At 42.3% G+C, this 16,435-nt stretch overlaps 1 protein-coding gene across 1 annotated transcript in view; it reads right to left on the reverse strand.

Annotated features, from left to right (window-relative positions):
• The window catches only part of COL4A6 (collagen type IV alpha 6 chain), a 207,059-nt gene that overhangs the window by 42,462 nt on the left and 148,162 nt on the right, over positions 1-16,435 (reverse strand). The window contains exons 13-22 of the mRNA XM_067471575.1: positions 15,713-15,766; positions 15,276-15,335; positions 13,315-13,359; positions 13,133-13,186; positions 12,956-13,025; positions 11,044-11,154; positions 9,613-9,762; positions 8,841-8,945; positions 6,115-6,272; positions 811-990 (exon numbers count right to left, since the gene is read on the reverse strand). Coding sequence (XP_067327676.1) covers positions 811-990; positions 6,115-6,272; positions 8,841-8,945; positions 9,613-9,762; positions 11,044-11,154; positions 12,956-13,025; positions 13,133-13,186; positions 13,315-13,359; positions 15,276-15,335; positions 15,713-15,766 — 987 coding nt within the window. The remainder of the gene's footprint in view (positions 1-810; positions 991-6,114; positions 6,273-8,840; positions 8,946-9,612; positions 9,763-11,043; positions 11,155-12,955; positions 13,026-13,132; positions 13,187-13,314; positions 13,360-15,275; positions 15,336-15,712; positions 15,767-16,435) is intronic.

Below are 16,435 nucleotides of genomic sequence, written 5' to 3' on the forward strand. Positions count from 1 at the left end.
ATTTGCCTGATCAACAAACCTCACAACCTCTGAGGATGCCTGCCATAGATTTGGGTGAAACATCAGGAGATAATGCTTCCGGAACATGGTCATATAGCCCGGAAAATTCACAGCAACCCAGTGATTCTGGCTGTGGAAAACTTCAACAATACATATCTCAAACATAACTGTAACTGACTGATGAGTTTTGTACCTGTGTATGCTGAACACAAGCAGGTTGTGAGTAAACCAAATATGTTATTTTTACCAAAGTCTACTTTATTTTGTCTCTTGATGCATGGTACAAAACAAGTTGTTTTATGGGGGAGAAGATATATTTTTGGGCACTGAAAAAATACTTCTGAAGAACTTCTATTTTTATGCACTGGTCGTAATAGATCAGAGACAAGAGGTTATTCAGTCTAACAATTGAGGCCAATTGCCTTAGATAATTGGTTGCATACCACTTGAGAAGATTCTACTCAAACAGGTTTTGGCTCTCCTCTAAAAGGTTATGATCTCTAAAAGGTTATGTTTTTCTAAAAGTTTGGGAGAGTCCTGAGTCTTTTCCAGCTGGAACTGATAATCCAGAGTCTGATTACTCCCATTCTTCTAAAACAATGGTTCTCAACCTGGGGTCCCCAGATGTTTTTGGCCTACAACTCCCAGAAATCCCAGCCAGTTTACCAGCTGTTAGGATTTCTGGGAGTTGAAGGCCAAAAACATCTGGGAACTCCAGGTTGAGAACCACTGTTCTAAAACAATTCTCTCCTTGAGAACCTCCTCAGTCCTATATTCTCAGGAAGGAACTGAGAGCAAGGACACACTTACCGGAAGGCCAGGTGGGCCTGGGAAACCTGGAGAACCATCCCGACCAGGAATTCCTGGGACGCCTGAAGGACCCCTGAGACCGAGATTCCCTGGATCTCCGCGGAGGCCTTCGCCTGATGCTAAGAGTGGTTCTCCTTTCTGTCCTTTGAGACCTGAAGGACCAGGTGGACCAACGAAACCCTGAAGGTACAAACAAACAAGGAGTCAACAAGCAAAAGGATGCACACAAGAAATCACAATACAGCAGCAGAACTGGAAAACTTATCTGGACAGTGATGGTATATAAGCCTTCAAGCTACTTTCCAACTTATAGAGATGTCAAGCATTTCATTTCTGTTTGCATTGATTCTGTTGTGGTTTTATATTATATATTAATGTTTTTAATTATATTTTTGGTATTGCGAGCATTGAATTGTTGCCTTGTAAACCGTCTTGTGTCGCCTGCGGGCTGAGAAAGGCGGTATACAAATACATACATACACACACACACACACACACACACACAATATATGTTTTCTTAGGCAATGAATATTCCTCTAAATATAATCCACAGTGTTTGGTATTCATTGGATAGCTCCCATAAGTCAACAGGAACATGAAGGCTGTGCCGTACTCCAGAGCAGGAACACCTCTGACCTTAAACACCAAGCAGTTTATTGAAAAATAGATGTAGGCAAAGCAGTAAAAAATAGCAAAAACAGTAAAAGTCCAATATATAAAATAGTCCATAAAACAAGATCCATAAGTACATAAAAACCCATGAAAGTAGGCACTTGAATCTAGGAAAGCAGACAGCAGGAAAAATCTTATAGACAAATCTTTAGCTTGGCAAAAACTTGGTACATGTAACTAAAAGCACTTGAAAACAAGACCGTGATAAAATAGCAACATTGACCCGACTGAGGCAACTCTCTTCCATGAATCATTACAAGGCTTTTCAGATCCCAAAACTGAAAGGAAAGCATTTCTCTTGACCTTCCCATCAGATAAAGGTTTGTTTTGCTGTAGAACAGGCATCCTTAAACCGCAGCCCTCCAGCTGTTTGGGACTGGAACTCCCAGAATTCCTGAAAACTGAACATGCTCATTAGGGCTTATGGAGTTGGAGGCCCAAACATCTGGAGAGCCATAGTTTGAGGATGCCTGCTGTAGAAGAACTGATTGTCTCAATCTCTGAAGACTCTGCCTCTGTTTACTAAAACTCTGCTTCCTATCTAAGCTTTCATTAGCTTCTGCACCTGACAATTCATCTTCAGGCAGTTGCTCTAAGCAAAGCTGTGAAGGGTTTCTCCCAGGAATGTGGCCTTATGAATCTTCCTGAGACAGCTCGGACCTCTCATCTGAACTTAACTCAGGGCCCAGTAAACCCTCATCCTCAATGGCAACAGACCCAGGCCCACTATCAGGAACATCATTCCCATTCTCATTATGAACATCAGCATGAACATCAGAAACAATCACAGGCTAAACAGGCTGACATACAACAGACTGCTTATTTTCCCATGTTAAATATCCTGAAATTCTAATACTTAGGAGGACTATTGGTGGAATTGGAAAAAAAAATACTTCAATGGACTGTGTTGTGAAATGACACCATGGATTTCATAGGGTTTCGCACCGGGACTGTGGCGCAGCTGGCTGGATGTCAGCTGCATTGAGATCACTATTGACTGAAAGGTCATGAGTTCGAAGCCAGCCCGGACTGGAGTGAGCTTCCGACCAATTTGTGTAGCTTGCTGTCGACCTTTGCAGCCCAAAGGACAGTTGCATCTATCAAGTAGGAAATTTAGGTACCGCATATACGGGGAGGCTAATTTAACAAATTTACAATGCCATAAAAATATCCAGCAAGTATGCAAAGAATGAGGAAATACTTCATCAGTGTCACAAATGGACAGTGAAGTGACAGCTCCCCTGGTGGCCAGAATACCCTCATCAAAAGCTGGAATGTTAATAGCCTCTGCGTGTCTGTCTATATACATTGTGTGTCTATGGCATTGAATGTTTGCCATGTATATGTACATTGTAATCCGCCCTGAGTCCCCTGCGGGGTGAGAAGGGTGGAATATAAATACTGTAAATAAATAAATACTAAATTGTTAAACCAGGAATACTCAGATATAGTTTTGCCAGTTCCTTCCTCCAAAATATAGTTGACAACAACCAAATCTTTACTAGCATTCTCCCATCCAAACACTAACCAGGGAGGAAGCAGCTTAGCTTCAGATAGGATCTGGTGCCTTTGTATTACCATGGACATGACAGCAGTAGCAACTGTTTGTAACTTTCTTCCCCCTTCCAAAATGCAACGTTTCCAAGCTCTGCATATGTGTTTGTAATAGGAACAAAGCAACAGAAAATGGTTCTATTTCTGACTTAAACTGGATGCATTTAGAAATCTGACACTCCATTTCCAAGTTCTCAGATGTGATGAGCCAAGTTTTCACAAAAAAAAAGAAGAAAAAGGAAATGATAAAGGCAACCCGCCACAGGCTTAAAGTCTTCAAATATTATCTTTGGTTTATTTTTGTGTCTGTGCTTATATTTGCGGATATTACTAAAATATATTTTTATAGGGTGTCATCAACAGACAAGGCACTTTACCCAAAGTACAAGAAGTACAATGTCCTCTTTTTTGGAGCAATTTACAGAGAACACAACGGAGATCGGGGAGGGAATGGAAGACAGCAGAGGCATTTATTACAATATGTGCTTAAGATAGGACAACGTTTTGCTGCAGCTGTGCCAAGAGACTGCACCATTTTTGGAAGGACTCTATATATTCATGTATACATTGACTTCATGTATAAACTGAGGGCAGGTTTGGGGGACAAAATTAGGGATTTTGATATAATTTGTGGGTAAGTCAAAGGTCATTCCATGAGGAGCAGAAAGTGCAAATGCTACCTTCAAAGGACACTGTTTATTCTTTTTGCGCTCCCCTCTATTACATATTTTCTTGTCCTACTTCATCCAGGGTTTTATTACTTTACCTCATCCATTCAGCACACCCATTCTGTTCGATTTTATAGTATGTTAACTTGCTTTATTTATTTAATTTTGCTGCTGTACGTATTTTATTTTGATGTAATTTTATTGTCTGCATCTTATTTTATTTTGCTGTATTGTACTTTTCGGCATGGCCTTTCGTTAGCTGCCCCAAGTCCCCTTTGGGGAGATGGTGGCGGGGTATAAATAAAGATTATTATTATTATTATTATTATTATTGACACAAAAGCACAGTATGTCACAGCAAACAAGATCCGTATGCTGGATTTCATATCATAAGATTATTATTATTATTATTATTATTATTATTATTCAATGTCATCAATATTTTCCTGGTTAAAGGAAAAGAAAGAACTAATAAGAGAAACACTACAACAATGGAAAAAGGAGGGGTCAATGTTCAAGTTTTTCTTGATTTTTGCATAATCCTCTTTTTTTATTAACTATAATATAGATCTTCTCACTGGAGGGAAAGATACTAGAGACAAAGTTGAAGTACTTTGGCCACATCATGAGGAGACAGGAAAGCCTAGAGAAGACAATTATGCTGGGGAAAGTGGAAGGCAAAAGGAAGAGGGGCCGACCAAGGGCAAGATGGATGGATGGCATCCTTGAAGTGACTGGACTGACCTTGAGGGAGCTGGGGGTGGTAACGGCCGACAGGGAGCTCTGGCGTAGGCTGGTCCATGAGGTCACGAAGAGTCGGAGACGACTGAACGAATGAACAACAACAAGATCTTCTGTCACACGCTGGGCCTGTAACAGCTGTACTTTTCTATAGGGCGTATACTTTAAGCCCAGCAGGAAGCCAGGGGGCCTCAAGGAGAGGTTCTCAGGGATTTTTCTGAAGTGATGGTCTTTAGAGTGTTTGATGATGCAACAAAGTCTTTATAATGGAACAAACAACAAATCTTCAATGGTTCAAACAACACTTCAAGGCTTTCTTAGTCTAGTCCTCAATGGATTGGCACCTGACTTTGATTAACTAAACTTTTTTGGTAGGAAAAGCCCTTTTTAACCTCTCCCAGGCTGCTTTCTATCTATGCCTCATCGGTGTGGGACCTACTACTGATTCCAAATGTGTCTGGGTATCAAGTAGACCTACCAGCCGAGGCTTGAAGATATTTCAGCTGGAGTTCCATGGATCTGTAATACTGTTCTCCCTTTGAGAATTCTTAGAAACTTCTGGGCTTTTCCCTCTGATGCTGTGAGGCTGAGAGGCTGTGAGCTCTCAGCCAGAGCTTTTGGGACCTTTCTCCTGGAATTTCTGCTTCTGTATCCCCGGATGTTACTTTTTCCCTGGATGGTTATTGAGAAAGGAAGCTTTTCTATGGGACGAGCTGGTCTACATCCTATAGCTTAGCTACCTTGTGTGAGACTACCTAAAAAATGGCTCCTTTCCCTCCCAGAGCCCAGAACAAGGGGCAGAACCAAAGCTTAATTATGATGGACAGGATAATAGAAAGAAATGCAAAACAGATAATAGAAAGAAAATAAAGTTGGAGCTCCTGGTACAGCCATACCAGCACAATAGAAGATCACTAACTGAACAAATTAGGATTAGATGGAAGTCACCAACTCTTTTTAAAAAAAATTTATTGCTTATTATCATTTTTACTATTTTTGTTTTTTCCTCATTTTTCATTTTTATGTACTTTTAATTAAATTGTTCTCCCACTTTACTTGGAATATCGGAATATCAACCCATTTTCCCCTTTCCCTATTACTTTAAGTAAAATAAACAAATATTTTAAAAAAGACTTTTCCATTCTAATGAGAGTTAGAATTTGTCAGAGCTTCTGCCTGCCTGCCTATCTATTGATCTGTCTGTCTGTCTGTCTGTCTGTCTCTCTCTCTCTCTCTTCATCATGGCATCCATCCTTCATGCAAGGATCCACTCTGTATTATCAATGCAACAAAAGGCAGCATCATTTCCCATCACCAGAAGAGTGGATGACCTGGAAGGTGCTGAACAGGCTGAACTATAACACCACAAGATACAGAGCTCACTTTAAGAAACTGGGCCACAAAGTGGAGTCCATGACATGGGAGTGCGGAGAAGGGCAAACCACAGACCACCGACTACAATGTAACCTGAGTCCTGCCACATGCACAATGGAGGACCTTCTCACAGCAACACCAGAAGCACTCCAAGTGGTCACCTTCTGGTCAAAGGACATTTAACATAATGCCAAGTTCTTTTTTTAACTTTGTGTTTTTAAATGCATTTTAACTGTACCCTCAACTTGCTTCTGACATGATGAATAAACCAGCAAATGGGGAGAGCTCTACTTACCGGTGGCCCACGTGGGCCTGGTTCCCCAATTCCTGGGTCTCCCAAAGGGCCTTTTGGCCCAAATTCCCCTGGTCTTCCTGGCTGGCCAGGTGAACCTGGCTCTCCCTTTAGGCCATATCCTGTCAATCCTCCATCACAGGCACAGTCGCCTCCTTCACCTGGGAAAATAGTGGCTCATATCAGACACAGAGTCAAAGTATTGCTTACCCATGTAAACCAAGACCCTACTCAATCCTGTTGAGATGGACTACACTAGAACAATGGTTCCCAAACTATTTTTTTGACCAGGGACAACTTGAGTTGGGGCCTACTCTCCAATATTAGTGCCAAAAGGGTTACAAATCAGTTTTTGGTCAACTTTAGATTCGGTTTGGTTATTTGGGGTGCTGATTCAGAAAATTGCATTGGATAGACCACATCAGCTCTAGTTTCTGATACAGATGTCATCCAGTAATTGCCATCTGCTTGCCCACAGAAAACCATATTTAATAATCTAGAGCTAGTAGTTGTCTTTTGTGGGCAGTCGTCCTCTACCCTCCCAACATCACCATTGCCTTGGCCTTATAAAACAATTTCATGAGACCAGTCGCTCTCATTGCTACATGGTTTTGAGGCAACAGTGTAATAATGGTGAGGCCACGGACCATATATTCGTTCTTGCGGACCTCTGATGGTCCACAGACCACAGGCCGGGAACCACTGCCATAAAATGTGTTTTCTGTGCAGAAATATTCAATGCAGAGAAAGCACATGTATATCTACATATAAAGTGGTTTCTGTGCAGAAAACTCATGTATACTTCTACCCACAAAGCATGTTTTCTGCAACATGTATTTCTATGTAGAAGCAGAGGGATAATTCAAAAGCACAAACACTCAGGAAGTTTTATATAATTTTTATGTTCTCATTCAGTAGGGAGACTTCTGCAGGAAACTGTCACTCTTCCCTTCAAGCATGAAGAAAACAAAGTGGTAGAAGGAGGTTGCAAGTATCACAGCAAACAGTGTACACCTGAGTTGTTTGTTCATGTTTCATCTTTGCTATAGACCCAAAACCAAATAATGGTTACAACTTCCTGTGGTCAGTTGTTTCAAACATCACAGAATGGGGGACGCATGGCTCGAGACCAGTACGTGTGAAAAAGATCTTGGAGTTCTCATGGACAACAGTTAAACATGATTGAACAATGTAATGTGGCAGCAAAAAAAGCCAATGGGATTTTGGCCAGCATCAATAGGAGTCTAGTGTCTAGATCCAGGGAAGTCATGCTACCCTCTATTCTTCCTTGGTTATACCACACCTGGAATATTGTGTCCAATTCTGGGCACCACAATTGAAGAGAGATATTGACAGGCTGGAATGTGTCCAGCGGAAGGTGACTAAAATGATCAAGGGTCTGGAGAACAAGCCCTATGAGGAGTGGCTTAAAGAGCTGGGCATGTTTAGCCTGAAGAAGAGAAGGCTGAGAGGAGACATGATAGCCATGTATAAATATGTGAGAGGGAGTCATAGGGAGGAGGGAGCAAGCTTGTTTTCTGCTGCCCTGGAGACTAGGACGCAATGGAACAATGACTTCAAACTACAAGAAAGGAGATTCCATCTGAACATGAGAAAGAACTTCCTGACTGTGAAAGCTGTTCAGTAGTGGAACTATCTGCCCCGGAATGTGGTGGAGGCTCCCTCTTTGGAGGCTTTTAAACAGAGGGTGGATGGCCATCTGTTGGGGGTGCTTTGAATGCAATTTTTCTGTTTCCTGGCAGGGGGTTGGACTGGATGGCCGATGGGGTCTCTTCCAACTCTATAATTCTATAATTCACAATAAAACACAACTAGCACAGCCTGTGATTTGCAAACTCACTTGAACCCACAATGGCAAAGCAGGAGTTTGGGGTATCTCCTCTAAGACATAGCTATGCAACTTTATAGTAACTTCCATGTGCAGCATTGCACAAAATTGCTGAGGATGACCCAGAGACCATTTCCCCCCAAGGCGCAAGTAAATAAAGCATAGATATGGGTTCTACAATTACAGGGTGTTGCTTTTTATTAAGTCACCCACTAACCATAATTCACTAGGCTAATGTTTCATGTCTTTTGGTTCTTCAAATGTTTGGACTTGAACTTTTGGGAGTTCAAGTTCAAACCCACATTGAAAAAATGGTGAGAGCTTTTTGGAGGTGGAGCTTTAAACATATGGAAAACAACAGATTGAGAATCACTGCACAGGTTGGTGCATTTCCTACAACATTTCATAAGAAATTATGCCATAACACAATAGATATAGCTTTGCAGCCACTGTTTCCTCTCAATCAAAGTGAAAATGGGACCATCATTTACTTTTTTTTTTTGTCGTGTCAGGAGCAACCGCTCCTGTTGTGAGAGAATTGGGCGTCTGCAAGGACGTTGCCCAGGGGACGCCTGGATGATTTTTGATGTTTTTTATCATCCTTGTGGGAGGCTTCTCTCATGTCCCCGCATGAGGAGCTGGAGCTAATAGAGGGAGCTCATCCGCCTCTCCCTGGATTCGAACCTGCGACCTGTCGGTCTTCAGTCCTGCCGGCACAGTACTTTAACCCACTGCGCCACCGGGGGCCAGAACAGATGCTTTCTGAAGACATATGTAGACGAATGTGCTGTACATGCCAAATGGGAAAACCCCATCCAATGTTTCAATCTATGGTGAGGCCATGGTGAAAGATCACAAAGATGATAGGAGCCATGCTCACCTTTGAACCCTTTTGGACCGAATGTCCCCGGTGGTCCTCTCGGCCCAGGTGACCCTGGCTCTCCGGGTTCTCCACTAAAGATGCCATCTGGTCTCAAATCAGAAACTGCAATTTGAGTAAAGGAAAAGAAAAATTAGTTCTTGGAGAAGCCAGATCTGGCTATGGAGACACATGCCTTGATGACATCCTATCTTGACTGCTGTAATGTATTTTATATAGGCCTGTCCTTGGAAACTGGCTAAAAGATAGGGTATACATCCAAGGAACAAAAAAGAAACAAAAAAATGACCTCACAACCTCTGAGGATGCTTGCCATAGATGCAGGTGAAACATCAGGAGAAAATGCTTCTAGAATATGGCCATGTAGCCTGAAAAACCTACAACAACCCAACAAAAAATGCTATGGATTTTGTGGCATACATAGATGGAAAGGATTTGCAAAACTGAAAGGTCAGTGTATAGCACCGTATTAGGTTTGTGGAAACTTCATTGGTCTTGCAAAACAAGAAAAGAGAGACAGAACATTTTGGTGATATTATTGTATGCCTTTGAGTTATTACCGACGTATGGCGACTGTAAGGCAAAGCTATCATGGGATTTTCTTGGCAAGATATGTTCAGAAGAGGGTTGTCTTTGCATTCTGCTAAGGTTGAGAGAACATGGCAGGATTTGAACCCTGGCCTTCAGAGTCATTGCCCAATGTTAAAACTACTGCACCACACATACCTAAAACCCCTGCAGGATAGGTGCTGAACGTCATTCTGGTACTTACGTGATGGACCAGGAAGTCCTGGAGGCCCTGGAAAACCTGGAGTGCCATCTCTGCCAGGTGGACCAGGCAATCCAATCGTTGACCTGCCAGGATCTCCTTGATCTCCTTTAGTTCCTGCAACTCCTGGGAATCCCCTTGAACCTGGAGGTCCTAGGAAAAACAAACACATCTTCTTAGGAAACTATCATATCTGTATAAAATCCACATTATAGTTCCTTCTTCTGAAATATAATCTATAATACTCACTATTAATTGGTAGTCTCCGATATATTAAAAGGTAATTTAAAGATACATGCAATTGCTGGGCTTCCTCCTCATTCTCCCCTATTACATTGTCTGAAATTCCAATACTTAAGAACACTTAAATCTATATGTATATTAGGCTTGTTTGATTTTAAAAAATGGTTCAAACCTCATTTCGGATGTAGGTGGTTTGATTCTAAAGTCAATTATGAAAAAAATGTTCAAAACTATTCAAAACTCCAGAATCCTTAGTTAATGATTTGAAAGTGTTATTTCCTGTTTCATTGGGTGGTCTTTACTTTGAAGGTAGTTGTTTTACTTCAGAAGCGAGGAAAAGCAAGTGGAGGAAATTCCTTCCTTCTCTGGCTTTAAAACTGGCTTCTCTGGCTTTAAAACTGGCTTCTCTGGCTTGAGCCGAGGCCAGGAAATTTCTTCCTTCTCTGGTTTAAAACTGGCTTCTCTGGCTTGAGCCGAGGCCAGGAAATTCCTTCCTTTTCTGGTTTACAACTGGCCTCTCTGGCTTGAGCCAAAGCCAGAGACCAGAAGTGGGGAAAAGCAAACAGAGAAAATTCCTTCCTGTTCTGGTTTAAAACTGGCTTCTCTAGCTTTAAAACTGGCTTCGCTGGCTAGAGCTGAGGCCAGGGACCAGAAGCAGGGAAAAGCTGAATCATTTCTGACTTACTTCATAAGTCGTAACAAAAACGGCGGAAAAGGCTTTGGGGACTTCCAGTTTCCTTAAAACCTTCAAAATCGCTTCAAAAAGGTAATTTTCTGGATTTATTCCGAATTACGAAGATTCCGACGGTACCTAACCATGCCTAATGTATATCTATCTACCAGCTGTTAGGAATCGTAGGAGCTGAAGTCCAAAACACCTGGAGGGCCGGAGTTTGCCCATGCCTGATCTAGTTCAACTATTCCTCCATATCCTCAAAATTCCCATCCATGTATTCTACCATCCATGGCTTGAGAATATTAAGAAGAACATTGAAAATGCAAACCCTGATATAAGTGATGCCATTTTACTACAGCACCTTATATAATGGGACTTGAGCATCCATGGATTTTGGGACCTGGAACCAAACCCCAGCAGAAAGCAAGGGCCCACTGGATGATTTTTTTCTTCAAAGGCCACAATCCCATCTCAAGGCAAAGATGTCTCCAGCTGAAAACTTTTCATAGCTTTACCTGGAAAAGGCGAAGAATAACCTGGTGGACCAGGAAGGCCTACCATCCCAACGGACCCTTCGTCGCCTCTAGCACCAGGGATTCCCGGAGTCCCAGGTTCTCCAGGAGGACCTGGGATGAAACAGAGAGTGAGAGAGAGAGGTCAGGATTGCCCTGGTCCCAGCAGACCACCACTGTCATGTTCATATTACCTTGATAAAAACTAGTCTCTTTTCTAAGTTAGTATGAACAGGTACTTTCCAAGATATCAACTGGATAAGTCAAACCATGGGTAACGGTCAACTCTATTAAACGAGCATATCATAGAATTGCAATGGAGGACCTAGGACACCTTTCTAGGCATCACTCGGTCCTACAGCGCAACCCTATGATCAACAGCCATAGTTTTTAAAAAGTGCATTGTGTTTATGTTTATGCTATCTGTGTATGAGATTTATTTTAATTGCTTTGCTTTGTATTGTGATTGTTATTACTTGTTACTGATGTATTGTGGGCTCGGCCTCATGTAAGCCGCACCGAGTCCCTTGGGGAGATGGTAGCAGGGTATAAATAAAGTTTTATTATTTATTTATTTATTTATTTATTATAACATCATGCTAAGAAAACCCAAGTGGGAAGGTCTGGCATATAGTTGCCCTCAGAGGATCAAGATTCTGGAGAACAACCACTATGAGGAGTGACTTAAAGAGCTGGGCATGTTTAGCATGCAGAAGAGCAGGCTGAGAGGAGTCATTATGAGGGCTATGTATAAATATGTGAGAGGAAGTCATAGGGAGGAGGGAGCAAGCTTGTTTTCTGCTGTCCTGGAGATTAGGATTCAGAACAATGGCTTCAAACTACAAGAAAGGAGATTCCACCTGAACATTAGGAAGAACTGTATTGTCGAAGGCTTTCATGGTCGGAATCACTCAGTTCTTGTGGGTTTTTTCGGGCTATATGGCCATGTTCTAGAGGCATTTCTCCTGACGTTTCAGTCAGCCCATTGTATGCTATTCAAGGTGGTCAGTTGAAAGATTCACACCCAGCCCAACTTACAAAAGCCTTTTGTCTCACCCTGGTCATTCCACAGATATATAAACCCCTTTTTTCCCAGCTCCAGCAGACCTCACCTCTGAGGAAGCTTGCCATAGATGCAGGTGAAACGTCAGGAGAAATGCCTCTAGAACACAGCCATATAGCCCGAAAAAACCCACAAGAACTGAGATTAGGAAGAACTTCCTGACTGTAAGGAGAGCTGTTCAGCAGTGGAACCCTCTGCCCCGGAGTGTGGTGGAGGCTCCTTTTTCGGAGGCTTTTAAACAGAGATTGGATGGCCATCTGTCGGGGGTGCTTTGAATGCGATTTTCCTGCTTCTTGGGAGAATGGGGTTGGACTGGATGGCCCATGAGGTCTCTTCCAACTCTGGGATTCTATGAGAAAGTGATATATTTTGTCATAGTAAAACAAAATGAAAGTCTGCATAGTCAAAGCAATGGTATTCCCCATAGTCACCTACGGATGTGAAAGCTGGACTATAAGGAACGCTGAGCGAAGGAAGAGAGACGCTTTTGAACTGTGGTGTTGGAGGAAGATTTTGAGAGTGCTTTGGACTGCAAGAAGATCCAACCAGTCCATACACCAGGAAACAAAGCCCGACTGCTCATTGGAGGGAAGGATAGTAGAGGCCAAGGTGAAGTCCTTTGGCCACATCATGAGAAGACAGGGAAGCTTGGAGAAGACAATGATGCTGGGGGAAATGGAAGGAAAAAGGAAGAGGGACCGACCAAGGGCAAGATGGATGGATGGCATCCTTGAAGTGACTGGATTGACCTTGAAGGAGCTGGGGGTGGTGACGGCCAACAGGGAGCTTTAGCGTGGGCTGTCCAGAGTTGGAAGTGACTGAACAAATAAACAACAATAAAATAAAACGCACCTGAAATTACGATGCCTTCTTCATCAATAATAACCGTAGGACCTGGAGGACCAATATCACCAAAATCGCCCTGGAAATTTGAACACAAGTGTCAGATATTAAAGGAAAGGCACTTGGAGACTGGATTCATTATTAGTAGTACAAAAGATAGCAACCATGGAGCAGGGGAGAAATTACCTTTCCTCCTGGTGATCCATCTCTTCCTGGAAGTCCTGGCTCACCCGGTGAGCCCTATAAGACAATGAATTACTCTATTATTAGTAGTAGTAATAGTAGTAGTAGAAGTATTAGTGTTAGAATCCTCTATGCGCCCTTCTTTCATACTACACAATGATAGCACTATGGCTGTTGAAGTGTACCTCTTCGCCTCGGCTCCCGTCCAAGCCTTTCAGCCCCATGTCTCCCTAAAAAAAGAAAATAAAAGGTATAATTGGACATTCCCAGATATGGATCAGAGCTTGGCTAACAGGGTGCACCATTCTGCTTACTGCAATTACTGCTATCATTATTCTTCATCTCATAGAATCATAGAGTTGGAAGAGACCTCAGGGGCCATTCAGTCCATCTCCCTGCCAAGAAGCAGGAATATTACATTCAAAGCACCCCTGACAGATGGCCATCCAGTCTCTGTTTAAAAGCTTCCAAAGAAGGAGCCTCTACTACACTCCAGGGCAGAGAGTTCCACTGCTGAACAGCTTTCACAGTCAGGAAGTTCTTCCTCATGTTCAGATGGAATCTCCTTTCTTGTAGTTCCGTCCTAGTCTCCAGGTCAGCAGAAAACAAGTTCGCTCCCTCCTCCCTATGACTTCCTCTCACATATTTATACATGGCTATCATGTCTCCTCTCAGCCTTCTCTTCTTCAGGCTAAACATGCCCAGCTCTTTAAGCTGCTCCTCATAGGGCTTGTTCTCCATACCCTTGATCATCTTCATCATCTCTCGGTTTCAGTGCCTACTCATTGTGACTTACTAGAGTTTTGAGACCATCTATGACTTGGATCCTGTCACATTATTAGATAACATGGTACTTTCCATGCAACTGTGTAATTTCTGGGTTGCTGTAAGTTTTTTGGGCTGTATGGTTATGTTCCAGAAGCATTTTCTATTGAAGTTTCGCCTGCATCTATGGCAGGCATCCTTAGAAGTTTTGAAACCACAACTCCCATAATGTTTCAGCCAAACTGTCCATGATAGCAACCATCTTCTCCAGAGATGGCCAAGGATTTAAACAACTAAGCCAATGATGCTAACTTAATTCTGTCTTTTACCCCACCTACAGATCAGTGGTTCTCAACCTTACTAATGTCACAACCCCTTAATACAGTTCCTCATGTTGTGGTGACCCACAACCATAACATTATTTTTGTTGCTACTTCATTACTGTAATTTTGTTACTGTTATGAATTGTAATGTAAGTATCTGATATGCAGGATGTATTTTCTTTCACTGGACCAAATTTGGCACAAATATCTGAAAAACCCAAATTTGAATACTGGTGGGGTTGGGGGGGGGGGGGTTGATATCATTGACTCATTTAGGAGTTGTAGTTGCTGGAATTTATAGTTCATCTACAATCAAAGAACATTCTGAACTCTGCTAATGATGAAATTGAATCAAACTTGGCACACAGAACTTCTATGACCAACAGAAAATACTGGAAGGGTTTGGTGGGCATTGACCTTGAGTTTTGAAATTGTAGTTCACCTACATCCAGAGAGCACTGGTCTCAAACAATGATGGATCTGGACCAAATGTGGCATGGATACTCAATATGCCCAAATGTGAACACTGGAGGAGTTTGGGAAAAATAGACCTTGACATTTAGGAGTTGTAGTTGCTGGGATTTATAGTTCACCTACAATCAAAGAGCATTCTGAACTCTTCTAATGATGGAATTGAACCAAACTTGGCACACAGAACTCCCATGACCATCAGAAAAAAAACCTGGAAGGGTTTGGTGGGCATTGACCTTAAGTTTTGGAGTTGTAGTTCATCTATATCCAGAGAGTATTGTGGACTCAAACAATGATAGATCTGGACCAAACGTGGCATGGATAATCACTATGCCCAAATGTGAATACTGGTGGAGTCTAGGGAAGATATAGTTGGGCATTTGGGAGTTGTAGTTGCTGGGATTTATAGTTCATCTACAATCAAAGAGCATTCTGAATATCCCCAACGATAGAATTGGGCCAAACTTCTCACACAGAACCCATGATCAACAGAAAACACTGTGTTTTCTAATGGTCTTTGACGACCCCTCTGACACCCCCTCGTGACCTCCCCAGGGGCTTATAGATGGATTTGGGGAGCTACTCACCCTGGCTCCAGGCAATCCGGGGACACCTTTTTCTCCTTTCTCCCCAAAACCGCCAATGCCCTAGTAGGAAAATGAGGGAAACATCAAAGATAGCATGGATCAATATATGCTGTGAGAACAAAACTCCAACTTGAGCCCAAGACACACCAAACAGTGGACGCTTCATTCAACTGGCTCAGGTTAAACCATTTGATTGCCCCTTTTGGCACTAACATCACTGCTGTGGTCGATACTTGTATGATTAACCAAACTTTCCTAAACCAGAAACAGAGAAATTATCTGAGAAATGCAGAGGATTTTATTTTTCTATCATCTTCCTGAAGAAGGTGTACTATGTCGTTCCCCACAAATGAAGACTCGCTTTACAATCCACCAGTTGTACCAGAAGGACTACAAGACTGGGAAAAGAATGGACTTTGGTGCCATGAACAACTTACTGGAGGACCAGGAAATCCTTGTGGACCAGGAAACCCTTCGGGGCCTGGGACTCCCTAAAAAAACAAAAAACAAATATTCATATCAGATGGAAATGAGATCTGAAGTGCAATTTCTCTAATCTGAAATCTAGAATTTGCACATCCAAATCTCTGCAATCACAGATCTATAAACATGCAAGTACTTGCCCTACAATTTGATTCATGCTGAATTCCAGGGAAATCCTACAAATCACATTGAGACATGTTTCAATATTTAGAAGCATGCCATATTGAGAAAGGGGCAAGTTCGATATTGGATTTGGAGAGTCATTGCAGTCTAGGCTTTAAGAAATATTCCTAAATTCAGCACAGCCTTATCAGTCATCCCAATGACACCCCAATAAAAGTGAAAATATGTATGTATGTGTGTGGCTGGGGTGTCCACTTACACAGTGAGGGCTCCCACCTCCACGAATAGCTATAGCTCCCACTACTTAGGAGACACCAATGGGCCTCCCTCCAATGACATTGCAGGTTATAGAGAGAGCCGTAAACATATACATGAGCCCTGCCAATGTCCTCCACCAACACCATACTGCCCACCACCCAAGTGAAGGCTTTCATAAAGGGGACAATTTTATTCTAGATTTTCTGTATTCCCTCCACCAGGCATCCCAGTGTTCTTGACTCTCTCCATTGGTGTGGAATTTGCCACTGCCTCTCCCTTAAAACTTTCCTTTTCTT

This window comes from Anolis sagrei, chromosome 10 (assembly GCF_037176765.1).
Source record: "Anolis sagrei isolate rAnoSag1 chromosome 10, rAnoSag1.mat, whole genome shotgun sequence".
In the NCBI taxonomy this organism is placed as follows: Eukaryota; Metazoa; Chordata; class Lepidosauria; order Squamata; family Dactyloidae; genus Anolis; species Anolis sagrei.